Source organism: Globicephala melas, chromosome 8, assembly GCF_963455315.2.
Source record: "Globicephala melas chromosome 8, mGloMel1.2, whole genome shotgun sequence".
Classification (NCBI taxonomy): domain Eukaryota; kingdom Metazoa; phylum Chordata; class Mammalia; order Artiodactyla; family Delphinidae; genus Globicephala; species Globicephala melas.
This window is the reverse complement of record NC_083321.1, coordinates 11279277-11297769: the sequence shown is the minus strand read 5'-3', so window position 1 is coordinate 11297769 and position 18493 is coordinate 11279277. Positions and strand designations below refer to the sequence as shown.

Genomic DNA, 18493 nt, shown 5'->3' with positions numbered 1-18493 from the left:
AGGTCTGTGTCTTTATTCCTGTCTTACCCCTAAGTTCTTCATGACATTTTTTTCCCTTAAATTCCATATATATGTGTTAGCATATGGTATTTGTCTTTCTCTTTCTGACTTACTTCACTCTGCATGACAGACTCTAGGTCTAACCACCTCATTACAAATAGCTCAATTTCGTTTCTTTTTATGGTTGAGTAATATTCCATTGTATATATGTGCCACATCTTCTTTACCCATTCATCCGATGATGGACACTTAGGTTGTTTCCATCTCCTGGTTATTGTAAATAGAGCTGCAATGAACATTTCGGTACATGACTCTTTTTGAAATATGGTTTTCTCAGGGTATATGCCCAGTAGTGGGATTGCTGGGTCATATGGTAGTTCTAATTTTAGTTTTTTAAGGAACCTCCATACTGTTCTCCACAGTGGCTGTATCAATTTACATTCCCACCAACAGTGCAAGAGGGTTCCCTTTTCTCCACACCCTCTCCAGCATTTACTGTTTCTAGATTTTTTGATGATGGCCATTCTGACTGGTGTAAGATGATATCTCATTGTAGTTTTGATTTGCATTAATGATTAATGAAGTTGAGCATTCTTTCATGTGTTTGTTGGCAGTCTGTATAACTTCTTTGGAGAAATGTTTATTTAGGTCTTCTGCCCATTTTTGGATTGGGTTGTTTGTTCTTTTCTTATTGAGCTGCATGAGCTGCTTATAAATTTTGGAGATTAATCCTTTGTCAGTTGCTTCATTTGCAAATATTTTCTCCCATTCTGAGGGTTGTCTTTCGGTCTTGTTTATGGTTTCTTTTGCTGTGCAAAAGCTTTGAAGTTTCATTAGGTCCCATTTGTTTTTATTTCCATTTCTCTGGGAGGTGGGTCAGAAAGGATCTTGCTGTGATTTATGTCATAGAGTGTTCTGCCTATGTTTTCCTCTAAGAGTTTGATAGTTTCTGGCCTTACATTTAGGTCTTTAATCCATTTTGAGCTTATTTTTGTGTACGGTGTTAGGGAGTGATCTAATCTCATACTTTTAAATGTACCTGTCCAGTTTTCCCAGCACCACTTACTGAAGAGGCTGTCCTTTCTCTACTGTACATTCCTGCCTCCTTTATCAAAGGTAAGGTGACCATATGTGCATGGGTTTATCTCTGGGCTTTCTATCCTGTTCCATTGATGTAACTTTCTGTTTTTGTGCCAGTACCATACTATCTTGATTACTGTAGCTTTGTAGTATAGTCTGAAGTCAGGGAGCCTGATTCCTCCAGCTCCGTTTTTCGTTCTCAAGATTGCTTTGGTTATTCTGGGTCTTTTGTGTTTCCATACAAATTGTGAAATTTTTTGTTCTAGTTCTGTGAAAAATGCCAGTGGTAGTTTGATAGGAATTGCACTGAATCTGTAGATTGCTTTGGGTAGTAGAGTCATTTTCACAATGTTGATTCTTCCAATCCAAGAACATGGTATATCTCTCCATCTATTTGTATCATCTTTAATTTCTTTCATCAGTGTCTTATAATTTTCTGCATACAGGTCTTTTGTCTCCTTAGGTAGGTTTATTCCTAGATATGTTATTCTTTTTGTTGCAATGGTAAATGGGAGTGTTTTCTTGATTTCACTTTCAGATTTTTCATCATTAGTGTATAGGAATGCAAGAGATTTCTGTGCATTAATTTTATATCCTGCTACTTTACCAAATTCATTTATTAGCTCTAGTAGTTTTCTGGTAGCATCTTTAGGATTCTCTATGTATAGTATGTCATCTGCAAACAGTGACAGCTTTACTTCTTCTTTTCCGATTTGGATTCCTTTTATTTCCTTTTCTTCTCTGATTGCTGTGGCTAAAACTTCCAAAACTATGTTGAATAAGAGTGGTGAGAGTGGGCAAACTTGTCTTCTTCCTGATCTTAGTGGAAATGCTTTCAGTTTTTCACCATTGAGGATGATGTTGGCTGTGGGTTTGTCATATATGGCCTTTATTATGTTGAGGAAAGTTCCCTCTATGCCTACTTTCTGGAGGGTTTTTATCATAAATGGGTGTCGAATTTTGTCGAAAGCTTTCTCTGCATCTATTGAGATGATTATATGGTTTTTCTCCTTCAATTTGTTAATATGGTTTATCACATTAATTGTTTTGCGTATATTAAAGAATCCTTGCATTCCTGGAATAAACCCCACTTGATCATGGTGTATGATCCTTTTAATGTGCTGTTGGATTCTGTTTGCTAGTATTTTGTTGAGGATTTTTGCATCTATGTTCATCAGTGATATTGGCCTGTAGTTTTCTTTCTTTGTGACATCCTTGTCTGGTTTTGTTATCAAGGTGATGGTGGCCTCGTAGAATGAGTTTGGGAGTGTTCCTTCCTCTGCTATATTTTGGAAGAGTTTGAGAAGGATGGGTGTTAGCTCTTCTCTAAATGTTTGATAGAATTCACCTGTGAAGCCATCTGGTCCTGGACTTTTGTTTGTGGGAAGATTTTTAATCACCGTTTCAATTTCATTACTTGTGATTGGTCTGTCCATATTTTCTATTTCTTCCTGATTCAGTCTTGCAGGTTGTGCATTTCTAAGAATTTGTCCATTTCTTCCAGGTTGTCCATTTTATTGGCATAGAGTTGCTTGTAGTAATCTCTCATGATCTTTTGTATTTCTGCAGTGTCAGTTGTTACTTCTCCTTTTTCATTTCTAATCCTATTGATTTGAGTCTTCTCCCTTTTTTTCTTGATGAGTCTGGCTAGTGGTTTATCAATTTTGTTTATCTTCTCAAAGAACCAGCTTTTAGTTTTATTGATCTTTGCTATCGTTTCCTTCGTTTCTTTTTCATTTATTTCTGATCTGAAATAATTTGGGGTGTTACAGTCCCCTATTATGAATGTGTTACTGTCAATTTCCCCTTTTATGGCTGTTAGTATTTGCCTTATGTATTGAGGTGCTCCTATGTTGGGTGCATAAATATTTACAATTGTTATATCTTCTTCTTGGAAAGATACCTTGATCATTATGTAGTGTCCTTCTTTGTCTCTTCTAATAGTCTCTATTTTAAAGTCTATTTTGTCTGATATGAGAACTGCTACTCCATCTTTCTTTTGGTTTCCATTTGCATGGAATCTTTTTCCATCCCCTTACTTTCAGTCTGTATGTGTCCCTAGGTCTGAAGTGGGTCTCTTGTAGACAGCAAATATATGGATCTTGTTTTTGTATCCATTCAGCCAATCTGTTTCTTTTGGTGGGAGCATTTAGTCCAATTACATTTAAGGTAATTATTGATACGTATGTTCCTATTCCCATTTTCTTAATTGTTTTGGGTTCGTTATTGTAGGTCTTTTCCTTCTCTTGTGTTTCTTGCCTAGAGAAGTTCCTTTAGCAGTTGTTGTAGAGCTGGTTTGGTGGTGCTGAACTCTCTCAGCTTTTGCTTGTCTGTAAAGGTTTTAATTTCTCCATCAAATCTGAATGAGATCCTTGCTGGGTAGAGTAATCTTGGTTGCAGATTTTTCTCCTTCATCACTTTAAATGTGTCCTGCCAGTCCCTTCTGGCTTGCAGAGTTTCTGCTGAAAGATCAGCTGTTAACCTTATGGGGATTCCCTTGTGTGTTATTTGTTGTTTTTCCCTTGCTGCTTTTAATATGTTTTCTTTGTATTTAATTTTTGACAGTTTGATTAATATGTGTCTTGGCATATTTCTCCTTGGATTTATCCTGTATGGGACTCTCTGTGCTTCCTGGACTTGATTAACTATTTCCTTTCCCATATTAGGGAAGTTTTCAACTATAATCTCTTCAAATATTTTCTCAGTCCCTTTCTTTTTCTCTTCTTCTTCTGGAACCCCTATAAGTCGAATGTTGGTGCGTTTAATGTTGTCCCAGAGGTCTCTGAGACTGTCCTCAGTTCTTTTCATCCTTTTTTCTTTATTCTGCTCTGCAGTAGTTATTTCCACTATTTTGTCTTCCAGGTCACTTATCCGTTCTTCTGCCTCAGTTATTCTGCTATTGATCCCATCTAGAGTATTTTTAATTTCATTTATTGTGTTGTTCATCGTTGTTTGTTTCATCTTTAGTTCTTCTAGGTCCTTGTTAAATGTTTCTTGCATTTTGTCCATTCTATTTCCAAGACTTTGGATCATCTTTACTATCATTATTCTGAATTCTTTTTCAGGTAGACTGCCTATTTCCTCTTCATTTGTTAGGTCTGGTGGGTTTTTATCTTGCTCCTTCATCTGCTGTGTGTTTTTCTGTCTTCTCATTTTGCTTATCTTACTGTGTTTGAGGTCTCCTTTTTGCAGGCTGCAGGTTCGTAGTTTCCGTTGTTTTTGGTGTCTGTCCCCAGTGGCTAAGGTTGGTTCAGTGTGTTGTGTAGGCTTCCTGGTGGAGGGGACTAGTGCCTGTGTTCTGGTGGATGAGGCTGGATCTTGTCTTTCTGGTGGGCAGGTCTACGTCTGGTGGTGTGTTTTGGGGTGTCTGTGGACTTATTATGATTTTAGGCAGCCTCTCTGCTAATGGGTGGGGTTGTGTTCCTGTTTTGCTACTCGTTTGGCATAGGGTGTCCAGCACTGTAGCTTGCTGGTCATTGAGTGAAGCTGGGTGCTGGTGTTGAGATGGAGATCTCTGGGAGATTTCACCATTTGATATTATGTGGAGCTGGGAGGTCTCTTGGTGACCAGTGTCCTGAAGTTGGCTCTCCCACCTCAGAGGCACAGCGCTGACTCCTGACTGCAGCACCAAGAGCCTTTCATCCACACGGCTCCTCAATTTAGGATGATTCGTTGTCTATTCATGTATTCCACAGATGCAGGGTACATCAAGTTGATTGTGGAGCTTTAATCCGCTGCTTCTGAGGCTGCTGGGAGAGATTTCCCTTTCTCTTCTTTGTTCGCACAGCTCCCAGGGGCTCAGCTTTGGATCTGGCCCTGCCTCTGCGTGTAGGTCGCTGGAAGGCGTCTGTGTTTCGCTCAGACAGGACGGGGTTAAAGGAGTCGCTGATTGGGGGCTCTGGCTCACTCAGGCCGGGGTGGCTGGGGGAGGGAGGGGCACGATGCGGGCCGAGCCTGCGGCGGCAGAGGCCAGCGTGACGTTGCACCAGCCTGAGGCACGCCGTGCGTTCTGCTGGGGAAGTTGTCCCTGGATCCCAGGACCCTGGCAGTGGCGGGCTGCACAGGCTCCCCGGAAGCGGGGTGTGGATAGTAACCTGTGCTCGCACACAGGCTTCTTGGTGGCGGCAGCAACAGCCTTAGCGTCTCATGCCCGTCTCTGGGGTCCGCGCTTTTAGTCGCGGCTCGCGCCCGTCTCTGGAGCTCCTTTAAGCAGCGCTCTTAAATCCCCTCTCCTCGCGCACCAGGAAACAAAGAGGGAAGAAAAAGTCTCTTGCCTCTTCCGCAGGTCCAGACTTTTTCCTGGACTTCCCCACCGGCTAGCCGTGGCGCACTAACCCCCTGCAGGCTGTGTTCACGCCACCAACCCCAGTCGTCTCCCTGGGATCCGACCGAAGCCCGAGCCTCAGCTCCCAGCCCTGCCCGCCCCGGCGGGGAGCAGACAAGCCTCTCGGTCTGGTGAGTGCCGGTCGGTCCTGATCCTCTGTGCGGAAATCTCCCCGCTTTGCCCTCCGCACCCCTGTGGCTGCGCTCTCCTCCGTGGCTCCGAAGCTTCCCCCCTCCGCCACCTGCAGTCTCTGCCCGCGAAGGGGCTTCCTAGTGTGTGGAAACCTTTCCTCCTTCACATCTCCCTCCCGCTGGTGCAGGTCCCGTCCCTATCCTTTTGTCTCTGTTTATTCTTTTTTCTTTTGCCCTACAGGTATGTGGGGGGTTTCTTGCCTTTTGGGAGGTCTGAGGTTTTCTGCCAGCGTTCAGTAGGTGTTCTGTAGGAGTTGTTCCACGTGTAGATGTATTTCTGGTGTATCTGTGGGGAGGAAGGTGATCTCCGCGTCTTACTCTTCCGCCATCTTCCCGGAAGCCCCTGAAGCAATATTCTTAAAGGCCCCTCCAGACCCTGCTTCACAGACATGCATCTAGTGTAGTCACATGGGGACCCATGCTCAGAAGGGCCCCATCCTTGGGGTTTAATGCTCTGCAGTTGTCATCTTCAAATTATTAATAATTTTATCTTCAAATATGTATTTTGTAGATAAAATCTGGTGGGACAATGGAGCGTGCGTGAGAAGCTTGGAACCTCACCTCATGCGTGGTCACACCTCCCTCTGCCTTGCATTCTCCATTCAACCCACCAAGTTCACAACTTCGATGACTTGCATGTTGCCTACAGATTAATGTGCAGCCTCTCCAGCCTGACATTCAAAGCAAACTAGCCCCAACCAACCTTTGCAGTTTTATTTCTCTTCCTTTTTTTAGTTTAATTTTTATTTTATATTGGAGTAGAGCTGATTTACAATATTGTGTTAGTTTCCAGTGTACAGCAGTGATTCAGTTATACATATACATATATTCATTTTTTTCAGGTTCTTTTCCCGTATAGGTTATTACAGAATATTGAGGAGAGTACCCTGTGCTATACAGTAGGTCCTTGTTGATTATCTGTTTTATATAGAGTAGTGTGATTATGTTCATTCTCTTTATTACTACCAAGTATCCTACTTTATCCACGCACACCCAGAAAGGCACACCTTAGATCCTCAATAAAGGAGCTCTTTTCTCCACCTACCATATCAGGCATATTTTCCCCTTTGCCTTACTTCATGCTTCTCCGCCCTGCCCCACAGCCCTGCCCCAGGTTGGAATGCCCCAGTTTTCTTTTCCTGCTTCCACGTGAAGATTCAAATTAGAGCCTTCTCTACCATGAAGTTTTTCTGAGGTTCTGAGAAATATGTGTGCCTCCTTCGCTTTATATCACTTTTCCAAATTTCCTCCTTTTGTTTCCTTTCCCAGAACCAAATACTTCCACGTTTCCCACCTGTAGGTCCTTCGTCTTTCACTGCCCTGACCTCTGCTCCCAAGGAAGAAACCCTCCCGTATGGACAAGCTCATATTAGGGCTGAATGTGTGACTCTGCCTAGACTGTAAGCTCCTTGAAGACAGAGACTAAGTCTTACTATCTTAGGTTTTCCCCTGGAACCTAGAACAGTCCTGTAAACAGTAACTGCCTACCAAATTATGCAAATCCTACCTGATTTTCTATTTAAGAAATTGGACTAGGAACAGGGATGTCATTTGAGGAGCTCACTTAGGGCAAATTTATTTGTCTTTAACTCACCAAACTAACATTCCGATCACCAGACGTGGTAATGTTAAAAAGCACTGTATGCTTCTCATTAATAAAAATGGAAAATTATCTATTTGTAGATTTGCAAACCCTGAGGGCTTCTTTGTTAGTGAAAAATAAACAGTTTAAACTGGTGCTTTGAAATATATCTCCCCCTTGCCTTTAAAGAGGAAACCAACAGCCATCGGCTGTATCACAGCACATTTGCATATGTAAACTCCGAGAAGATGGACCATCCTTATTCCTGAGGATAACACCTCATCTCAGCCTCCATCTCATCTGTCCCCTGTTGTATCTAGTTTGATTACCTTATTCATCTTAAGCCTCCAATATCGCCATCTCTGTGACCTTCGTCCTCTCAGCACACAAACATCCAAAAAATACTTCTCAACTCTGATCATCCTTAGAGCTACCCTTCTAACGCAGCTTTAGTTTCCACAATATATCTCAAAAGAGATGTTCATGTCCACTGAGTGAATGAACAAAGAGATGATAAAAAGTCAAATGATATTGCACAAGGTAACAGAACTAGTAAGCAGTAGAGCTGGACAGAAGCCTACACCTGAAGTCAAGACCCACATCATAAAGCTGTCCCCAGGGCTTCCCTGGTGGTGCAGTGGTTGAGAGTCCGCCTGCCGATGCAGGGAACACGGGTTCGTGCCCCGGTCCGGTAAGATCCCACATGCCACGGAGCAACGAAGCCGTGTGCCATACCTACTGAGCCTGTGCTCTAGAGCCCACGAGCCACAACTACTAGAGCCCGCGAGCCACAACTACTGAAGCCCGCACCCTCTAGGGCCCACATGCCACAACTACTGAGCCCGTGAGCTGCAACTGCTGAAGCCCACGTGCCTAGAGCCTGTGCTCTGCGACAGTAGAAGCCACCTCAATGAGAAGCCCACGCACCCCAGCGAGGAGTGGCCCCTGCTTGCCACAACTATAAAGAAAAGCCCATGCACAGCAACAAAGACCTAATACAGCCAAAAAATAAAATAAACAAATAAATAAATAAAATAAAAAATTGTAAAATAAAAGCTGTCACCATATTTTAACTAAAGTTCAAATACATCAGTCCCAAATGAGCCATAAACCCATGCCTTAGTGTGTTTACTTGAAGGAAATGGGTTTACTACTCGACAAGCAGAAATCGTTGCATCTGCATTGGTCAAGATCATGGAGGCCAACATGGATCTCATCTACAAAGATATGTCACCAAGATGTAGCAGGACATCATTCTTCAGCAGATAATGTCTCAGGTTGCTAATGTGAAAAAGGATATGATTATTATGAAGAGGAGCAAATTTCCATCCTTCAAAGCAGAAAATGAGAAAATGAAACTTGAACTATATCAATTAAAACAAGTTATGGATGAAGTAATAAAAATCAGAAGAGATACAAAATTAGATTTCAGTGTAGAAAAGAGCAGAATCAAAGAACTGTATTCATTGAACAAAAGAAAGCTGCTGGTAATGAGAACAGAAATAGTGATATTACATCTCAGCAAGATCAGACCCCCACTTAGATAGACACTGAGGTTGCTGGCCTCAAAACCATGCTAAAGTTGTACAAGCTTGATAATATTAAACAGTGAGCAGGATCTATATTTATGTGGCTAATGGTAAGTCTGGGACTTTATGACCTATGTTTATAATAAAGCGCCTATTTAAAAAAAAAAAGATCAAGAAAAAAAAAGGATCAACATTTGCCTGTTGATGAGTTTGGAATTAGATAACAGAGTGAAGCCACCAAGCTTATGACCAGAAAGCATGTGGAATTATATCTCTGCCACTGTATCCTTTTAAGTAATATTATGAACTGAATTGTGTCCCACCAAAGTCCATGTGTTGCTTTGCTGTTTGTCTGAAACTAATGCGACATTGTAAGTCAACTATACTTCAATTGAAAGAAAAAATAATCTATGTGTTGAAACCCTAATTCCCAATGTGTCTGTGTTTGGAGATAGGGCCTTCAAAGCGGTAATTTAGATTAAATGAGGCCATAAGGGTGGGACCCTAATCCAAAAGGGCTGTTGTTCTTATAAGAAGAGGCGGAGACACCAGGGAGACACATGCACAGAGGAAAGGACACGTGAGGACAACTGAGAGAAGGTGGCCATCAGCGAGACAAGGAACGAGAACTTAGGAGACGCCAAACCTGTCGACACCTGGATCTTGGACTTCCAGCCTCTAGAACTATAAGAAAATAAATTTCTGCTGTTTCAGTCATCCAGTCTGTGGTGTTTTGGTATAGCACCTCTGGCAAAACTAATACAAGTAATAATGATGCCTGAGAATTTCCCTTGAATTATGGTTAAGCCATTGACAGGCAGTGAACATCATGGCCTTGGAAGGTTCCTGAACTCTTTTCCCTTGGTTCTTTCTGCTTCCTTAACCTGGGTTCGCTGTTTTCTATCTAGGGGAAGCAGCTAACTGGATGGATTTCCTGTGCCATGGAAATCATTCTGTCTTGAGCATTACTTTGTCAATATGTTGCTGCAAAGGAAGATTATTAGCTCACACTGAAGCTCTTCTCCTAATCTCCCAGCATTTTCAATTCCATCAGCTTTCATCCTTATCCCTAAAAAAGATTTCTAAAATCATCCAAAAACAACTAAAAGCCTGCCATGGTTTCACAGTCTCCATGGAAATTCTGCAGAGGGAAGCTATACTGACTTCCTTGCATATCTCTTGGACTATTTTGTTAATGCCTTTCATGTATGGTTCTTGGAGGTTTACAAAGCTCTTTCGCACTTATTATCTTGGTTAATCCTCACAGCAAACCCACGTGGGAGGTATTATTACCCACACTGAGTATATTATGAAACTGAAGTTCGGAGAAGATAAATAGCTTAACTAATGTTTACATAATTTGTAAGTGGTACAATTGGCCTGTGAACTTGGGTCTGTCTGATACCAAGGCTACAGTTCTTGCCACTATACCCCTAAACAACATAGGTTGCACCACTGGATCACCCTTCCTGCCCTGGTGCCCTCACTCATCCCTTGAAAATTCACCTCATGGGACATATTTCTGAGATGTATTTTACACTGTTGAAGTGAAGCCTAAGAGAAAGTGTCCCAGGCAAGGGATACTAAACAGACATTGGCCTGGTTCTAATGCTATCACTAAAATTGAGTGATCTTGGCCGATTCATGTAATTGATCATTTTTCCATAGGTAAAACGGAAATAATAATCCCATTGCCCACTCTCTTCCTCCCTAAGTCCCCTCCACCATTACTACACTAGCTGTAAGCTAGTGTAATGCATTAAGCTTTCTAGAACTGAGAACATTTTCAAATTCTGCAAACAAATGGCTTACGACCCATTCCAAATGTGATCATCAGTGACTCGAAGACCTTTCCAGTGAATTTTTTCTTACATGCTTACCTCCTTATAACTTTCCCCAACAGATGCTCTAAGTTTCCATATCTGGTGGTACTCATGGCCAGGGGCACGCTGATGCTTCCTACTGCAAGCACCTGTGACTCAGACTAAAGGCTTTCTTTGGTCAGAAGCATGTCCAGCTTGCATAGAGGGAGGCAGAGGTGGGGTGGGGGGGGACTAGCTGGCATCCCATGTGGTCTACAATTAACCTCAGAGGTCACGATGAGTGTTGAGCTCCAACTTCCCCAGCAGCAACCTGTTCATTAACGAACGCTGAATTGGTCCTTTGCTGTCTCATGCCCTCGCCCCCCGCCACCTGTACATCCAGCAACACCCTCCTAAATAGACTATTGCACACGAATTCTAGTCTCAGGGTCCACTTCTAGGAAAACCCAAACTAAAAGACACTCCAGGATGAAAGGTAGTGTCCCCAGGCAATTTGCATAAGGGAATTAACTGAGTGACAGGATCCCCATTACAACCACTGTTCCCCACAGAGTGTGTTGTACGTCACCCTTCTTGTTTCCCCATGTTTCCTTCTTTACTGGAAGCTCTGGAAATTTCACCTTGTCCAACTCACAAGTTCTCTTGTGTATCCCATAACTTTCTCCCCTCCTTCTTTCCCTCTCTTTCAAAATGTTCAGATTATTTTAGGAAAACGTCTCTCTCTCTAAGCTCCCCCACCTTATTTTTGAGCCTCCGATATTTCCTAACTCATATCTGAAAATGCAAGGGCACCAGACAGGGAAAGTCACATTTTCCCAGTGTCATTGGACATGATGAAAACCATCACCCTCAACCTCCAGAGCACTAAAAAGCATCCCTACAATCTCCTCTCAGCATCTCTATAAATGTCTTCTTTTTCTTCCTCAAGCTCTCATAAACCCAATTTTCTTCAAGTACCAACTTTCGGGTAAAGGTAAATATAATTCTCTTATAATTTTCCAATGTTTTTCCTTTTTTGTTTGCAAGTAAGGCATCAAGTTTTTTGAACTATTTTTCACTACAAATACACAGCATTACGGTAACATTAAAGATCTGCTCATTTTCTATGCAGGGGCACTAGACTAAGGAGCTTATATAACACGACTTTCAATACATTTCTGCATCTCAGAGGATGGCAGCACCCTTCCCTCTTTTCTGCCCCCTTAGTGATATTGATACACATTACTCAACTTTACTAACAAATTGGACAGGAACAAGAAGTTTGTTTTCTAAATATATGAGCTATGCACAGGATGCCTCGGACTTAAAATACAGCATTTCACTGTGCTCTAATGTAAAAAGTACTGGGCAGTGAGCAGATAGTTTTTTGGTCTATTTGTTTTTCATGGTGACATGCAGTGTACATTCTGTACCACTATAGAGTTTATTCGTTCATTTATTCACAATACTTTAAGTTTACAAAAGGAAGAATATGTCTGTTCTGCTTACTCAATTAATTGGTGACACAATTCCAACTCAAATAGGCTGAAGCAAAAAAAGAAAAGTTACAGCTTCCCAGTCTGACGCTAAGATGCTGATATGCTAAGACTGAGTGGCTCAAAAAAAAAGAAGACATTGCCTCTCCATTATTTCTCTCTACTTTCTTCCATGTAGGCTCTGTTCTCAGGCTCCCCAAGTGATGCTAAAGATACTACTTCTCAGCAGCAAAGGGCTTTTAATATCCTCCGAGCCAGAATCCTAAACAAAACAGGGGCCTCTTTCCCAATAAGTCCAGGGAAGGTCCTGGGGAGCAATCTGATTGGCTTTGCTAGGGTCACATATCTACCCCTGATCCAATCACCTTGATCCAGAAGAACAAAGAACGTTTACTGGTCAGGCCTGAGACTTGGAGCTGAGCGTAAAGTCAGCCCCACCTAAGCACCTGGACTGAAACATGGGAGCCGTGCAGTTCCTTGTGGAGAAACTAGACTGAACAAAAATGGTGCTGAGAAATGTACTTCCATTCTGTTTCATATCCCAAGTTAGCCCCGTCATATAATGCAACATAGCATATCAAAGTCCAAGGGCAATAAAATCCAAAATCAAATTGTCTCACCAACTCTGAGTTAAAGTTTACAGGAAGTAAAGTCCTGTCTGATTTCTTGATTTGGTCATTCTCAGCTATAGGAGTTGTATCATTTACACCCGTGATCTGAGATATCTCTCACTGGAATTGGGATAGTTTTCCCAGGCAGAAATGTTATTCCTAGAATGCAGTATTTGTTGAGATTTGGTGATACCTAAAATAGGGAGGCAAGATGGATTGCTCTCACCAGGATGCCAGCATGTCTATGCAAGTATCAGAATCCATGGCCTGTCAACCTAAATACAGTCACGAGATGTCTTTTCACAGGAAGTTGATTTAAACACTATGCATTTACCGTAACTGGGGAGGAGGAACCTCCTACGTTAACAGTATTTTACCGAATAGATTGAGACATTGCTGCCTCTGGGCAAAATTATACATTTGTAACCAGCACAACACAAGCACCAGCACTGATCTGAGAATTCCTTCTTCCTCCTCCAGGGGATCCCAGTAGGTTTCCATTTCCCCTTTGACCTCTGGGTTGCACTTACATGCTGCCCTGATGGAGAGTTTTACCTAATAACACAACCTCCACAATATTTTGAGGGTAAGTAGTCACCTTTTTAGTTTCATATTTTAGTGGCTGCCACGTCTGCCCTTATTAAGGACCTGCTCACACCTGAGACACTTGCCCCTAGAGAGAGTTGTCACTCCTTCTCACCTTTATTTCAGCTAGAAGATCTCCCTTCTCAGAGTCTCACACTGAAGCTGCTTTTTGATGTTTCTTAATGCCGTGCCCCGCCCCACCCCCAGGGCCTAGGGAAGGTCAGTATCTCTGCCATATGTTGCTTTTAACATTCTGTTCCTGGCTCTCCTCTGCTTTAACATCCTGTGAAGTTCTCAGGCATGTTCCCTCAGGGCACTGGAAAGATCTAGTTTACCTTCCATATTATCTTGAAACTCAGAAGCTCTTTAATATTTTTGTTTTTGAACATAGAGTCATATAAATTCAAGATTGCCCTCTTTTTACCAGTACCCAGATTTTTCAATATTCACATCTCCTCCACAGAGCCCCTGTGTTTTTAGAAACTTAGTCCTGCCCCTAACTCTGGAAATGATCTAGTCTGGTTTAAGGCAAGCTGCGTAGTACAATTCCCCAGCAAAAATCACTGGTGGGTACGTGACCTAAGCTAGTACAGTTAGGATGATCTCAGGACTTTTGCTTGCAAAGATAGAGAAAAGTACTCTCTCTCCCTCTGCTGGTCACAAACAGGGAGCCTGTAGCCAGCAGCCATCATACAAGATTACGTGCTAGAACTCGTATAGAAAAAGGATGGCCATCTTTATCGAAGTACCACCTTGGAGGGCTCCGTACTTATTCCAAAGAATCATTGGCCAAATTGAGGATTTCCTCCTTGAGAACAGAGTCCCCAATCTATGGCACATTATTTTATAAAAATATATAGCCCCACAGGTGGGAAAAACCTGTCTTTTGAGGGTAGGTTTTACATTTTTCTTTAAATTAATTTTTATTGGAGTATGGTTGCTTTACAATGTTGTGTTAGCCTCCACTGCACAACAAAATAAATCAGCCACACACATACAGGTATCCCCTCCCTTTTGGACTTCCCTCCCATTTAGGTTACCACAGTGCATTAGGTAGAGTTCCCTGTGTTTATATTTTAAAAGCTATAACTTACTGAGAAACAAGAGTCAACAGGTATATATCAGTGTGATAATAGTATTTTTTTAAACAGGCGAACTTTAAAATTTTGAGTGGTTTCCTTGTTGCTAAAACCCTGGTTCTGAAGGCAGCATCTCCTTTTGAACAAATCTATAACCACTTACTTTCATCATGAAAAGAAAAAGTTTTCACTTCTTAATTTCACCTTAGTAAACTCTGGTTTTTCTTCGAAACTTTTAAATACACAGATTCTACTGAAATCTCAAAACAGCTAATCCTTAAAAAAAAAAAGTCAGCCCCTGAATGTTCTTTCTTAAGGGTTAAAACCCAAGTTTCCTTTGTCAAATTCCCAAAGCAACCATATTAACATCTGCAAATGACATCACAGAGTCACATGCAGTAAAGAGGATGTTTAGAGATCGAACATATACTTTGCTTAGTCTGGTTCTCAGCCAGCCCAACAGGACAAAAACCCAGCTGCTGGCTCACACTACCTAGGTGACCTCCCATGTAGTTTGGATGCCTTTGGAGTTCCTAACTGTTACTACTTCCTTTTAATTTTCAAAAGCCCCTTATCATCCGTTCCAATAAAGGAGACCAAAATGATACAGCTTAGCAAGAATCATTTAATCCATTTCAGTTCTCCAAGAAATTCTGGGCCCACATTAATAATCTAAAGACACCAACTTCAGCCCTATTTTTAAAAATACCTCCAGTGAAGGAGTTTTCCTCAGTAATTAAAAAAAATTTTTTTTAATATATTTATTTTTGGCTGCGTTGTTGTCTTCGTTGCTGCGCGGGCTTTCTCTAGTTGCTGCTAGTGGTGGCAACTCTTTGTTGTGGCGCACAGGCTTCTCACTGCGGTGGCTTCTCTTGTTGCAGAGCAAGGCTCTAGGCGCTTCAGTAGTTATGGCTCATGGGCTCGGTAGTTGTGGATTGCGGGCTCTAGAGAGCAGGCTCAGTAGCTGTGGCACACAGGCTTAGTTGCTCTGCAGCATGTGGGATCTTCCTGGACCAGGGCTCGAACCCGTGTCCCCTGCATCGGCAGGCGGACTCTCAACCACTGCGCCACCAGGGAAGCCCTGTACAATTTTACTTATAATATTTTTCAGAGGAAAAAATAATTAAGTGGAGTTTTTTTTAGGTGGGCCTGGGATTTCCTAATTCTAACTGGAAAATGGTGAAATGAGGTTTTATAGCATCTTTCTTCAGAGATGCTCTAAGAACAGCCATCTTGTTTGTCTTTATGAGACAAACATGAATTAAGGAAGATGCATGTTTCATTTTTTCAAACAGCTTTATTGAGATATAATTGATATACAAGAAAATTGGACAAATAGATACAAATTTATGAGTTTGGAGATATGCATACATATGCAAATATGAATTTGGAATTGCCTAGTGGAAATCACTTTTTCCATAGGTAAACAAAGTGATGAAAAACTTTTAAGAAGCTTTGCCATCTTTTAATCAATCACCAAAGTGCAAAAAATAAAATAAAGTGAATGTTATGAGCCCAAATTAAGAGAAAAGTTAGTGACTAGGAGTCCCCCCTTTTAATTTCTTTTGATTTAAACGAAGTGTCCATTGTATGGAAGTAAACAAGAGGTATGATACAAATTTAATTGCACATTGTGCCTAGTTTATAACATGGGAAGCAGAAAGTTTATTTACCAAAGTAATATGACATTGAGTCATTAAAACCACAAGCTACTTTATTTATCAATGATGTCAGTATTCAAAGTTGTCCAGTTAAAAATCTACTTTCTCTTGAAAAAGAAATACACTGAAAGGAAATGCAAGGAGCTTAAGAGTGATATCATGATTCCCAATAGCAAGAATAAAGTCTGCAGCAGTGACTGTGAGAAAGTGAGTCACAGGGAAATGCGGGCAGCTTAAAAGACCCAGTTACGAGGGCCAGAAAAGAGAATATCTGAGTAGAGTCATCATAGGGGTGAAAATGGAGAAATGTGAGTATACCAGTGTGGAATGAATGTGTGCCTGTGGAAAATACATCTGCAGAGGCACTAGACAGCAGGTCCCAGATCTAAATTCAAGTACCTGATAAAAAAAAAAAGTAAGGCTTTAAATCAAAACTTAATACCACAAGCCTAGTCATGTAACATCTAGACGTTCCCTTATTTGTTCATCATCTTTGCTTTCTCTGTAAGCCTATTGAGCAGAAGGTCAGTAAGTACAAATGTACTCTTTCCTCTCTTGGTTTAAATTTTATAGCAAATCAGAAGAGGGTGTAGGTATAGCTGAGATTATAGTGGGAAGAGCTTATTGAAGCAGGGTTGACAGTAGGTCTTGTCATTCTGCTCTCTGAAGATCCCCTTCGACAGCTGCGTCAGGCAGAAAGCACATACAAAGTGCTCGGGATGGAACTTGTAGCCCATGGCACTGATGCAGCGACCAGTGATGGGCTGCCCACACCCGTGGCAAAGGGTTCCTCGGCGGTGATGGTAGTGGAGTTCACAGAAGGGACGTCCATCCAGTTCAAAGAAGGAGCCAGTAGAAAAACTGCTAAAGCAGTCCTGGGTGGGGTGGTGGAGAGAAGAAAAAGAAAAGCGAGGCAGATGTCAAGCAGTAAAAGCATCAGCAAAACTTCAGCCTTGAAATCCCTGCCAGTTTCCTGCCAGTGCAGGACTTCACTCGGGTTCTTGACAAATAGAGGCTAGAATATTGCCCATCGGCAAGACAGACAAGCAAATGCCCACAATGGAGGCTGTGTTTTGTGTTCCTTTTAAGAAGGCCCCTGTCAAGTTCTCATCCCGAGCTGTGAACCCTCTTACCAGCTGCCTCTCAGAAAGGAGAACCCTGACTTTCCCTAAATCCAAGAGGTAAGTGAGTATACAGACCCCACAGACAAAGCACTCTGGGTGCCAGACAGTGTCCATGGCTGAAAGGTAGTTTTCCAGCACTGGGCGGTTGCAGCCACCACACTTGGGTGAGAACATGGCTAAGAAATCCTTCCTGCAATACGGCTTCTTGTCCTTCTCATGAAAGCCTGGAGAGAGAAAAATCAAGGGTTCACTACTGCACTGTGGGAGCTTAAACCAAGTTAGAGACTGAGAAGAGGCCAATAATTTAAACTCTCCCAAACTCAGGGTCTTCATATTCAAAATGGTGCTAATAGATACCTACCCAAAAGGGCTCTTAGAAGAAATATATGAGATAATGCAGGTAAAGCGTTTCCGTATTGTGCCTGGTTCATACTAAGCATTTAATAAGCATTAAGGTCTATTCCTCCTCAGTGCCTTTGTACTGAGTATTCCCTCAGCCTGTACAGTTCTGCTCCAGGCCTTGATATGGCTAGCTTCGCCTTGTGTTTCAGAAATTAGCTCAAATATCATCTTATCAGAGAGGCATCTCTTTAGCCTGTATCTACACTTCATCTTTTTTATTGTCTTTATAACATTTTCCATTATATGAAATTTTGTGGTCTGTCGTACATCAATGGAACATTTGCTCTGAAAGAAACTAGATATTGTTGCTCTGGTCACATTATATCCCTAGTGCCTAATATTTAAAAAATAAAGTACTATTAAGTAATAATTTCCAAATCGATGCAAGATCTAAATATAATAATGAAAACCCTACAAATACTTGAATTAAATATGGATAGGTTCCTCTTTAATTGAGGAATGAGAAAATTGTAATAAAAACGGCTCACATTTCAAAAGCAAGTTAGAGACTAATAAATTTAGCTACATTAAAAATACATATGAATGACTTATGCATGACGAAAAGATATCATAAGCAAAGACAAAGACAAAGGACAAACTGAGGAAAATATCTGATAATTATATCTCAGAAAAATATAGCTAATACAAGAGTTCCTAACTGGATTCATGATTTAAAGTATTTTTTTATAAAATTTTAAAAAAATATAAAATAAAATAGAAAAAATCAATCCCTAAAAATTAAATCAAGTTTAAGCAAATTTAACTTAACTGTATATCAAATTGATGATATGACTAAAGAAAGGCAATGATTCATTCATGTGGCTTTAAAACACAGTATTTTGACTGTATAGTCACACTGGATCTATCCTAAAGACAAAAAGAGCTACAAAGAAATTTTAAGCTTTTTTCAATAATCTTGTTTTTGCAACATTTATATTGATTTCTTTAAAATAATATGGGTAGATTTATAAGAAAGCAAATAATCAGTTATAGTAATTTGGTAATACCCTTGCTAGGCAAGGTTTTC

At 41.2% G+C, this 18493-nt stretch overlaps 1 protein-coding gene and 1 pseudogene across 9 annotated transcripts in view; one reads left to right on the top strand and one right to left on the bottom strand.

Annotated features, from left to right (window-relative positions):
• Nucleotides 1-8290: 8290 nt before the first annotated feature.
• Nucleotides 8291-8849, top strand: LOC115848553 (mitochondrial calcium uniporter regulator 1 pseudogene; annotated as a pseudogene).
• Nucleotides 8850-15566: 6717 nt separating this feature from the next.
• LPXN (leupaxin) overlaps nucleotides 15567-18493 on the bottom strand; it is a 43718-nt gene continuing 40791 nt past the window's right edge. For all 9 annotated transcript variants that reach the window (XM_030849325.2, XM_030849319.2, XM_030849323.3 and 6 more), the window contains 2 exons: nucleotides 17140-17288; nucleotides 15567-16815 (listed from right to left, as the gene is read on the bottom strand). In XM_030849325.2, coding sequence (XP_030705185.1) covers nucleotides 16546-16815; nucleotides 17140-17288 — 419 coding nt within the window. In that variant the 3' untranslated portion in view covers nucleotides 15567-16545. The remainder of the gene's footprint in view (nucleotides 16816-17139; nucleotides 17289-18493) is intronic.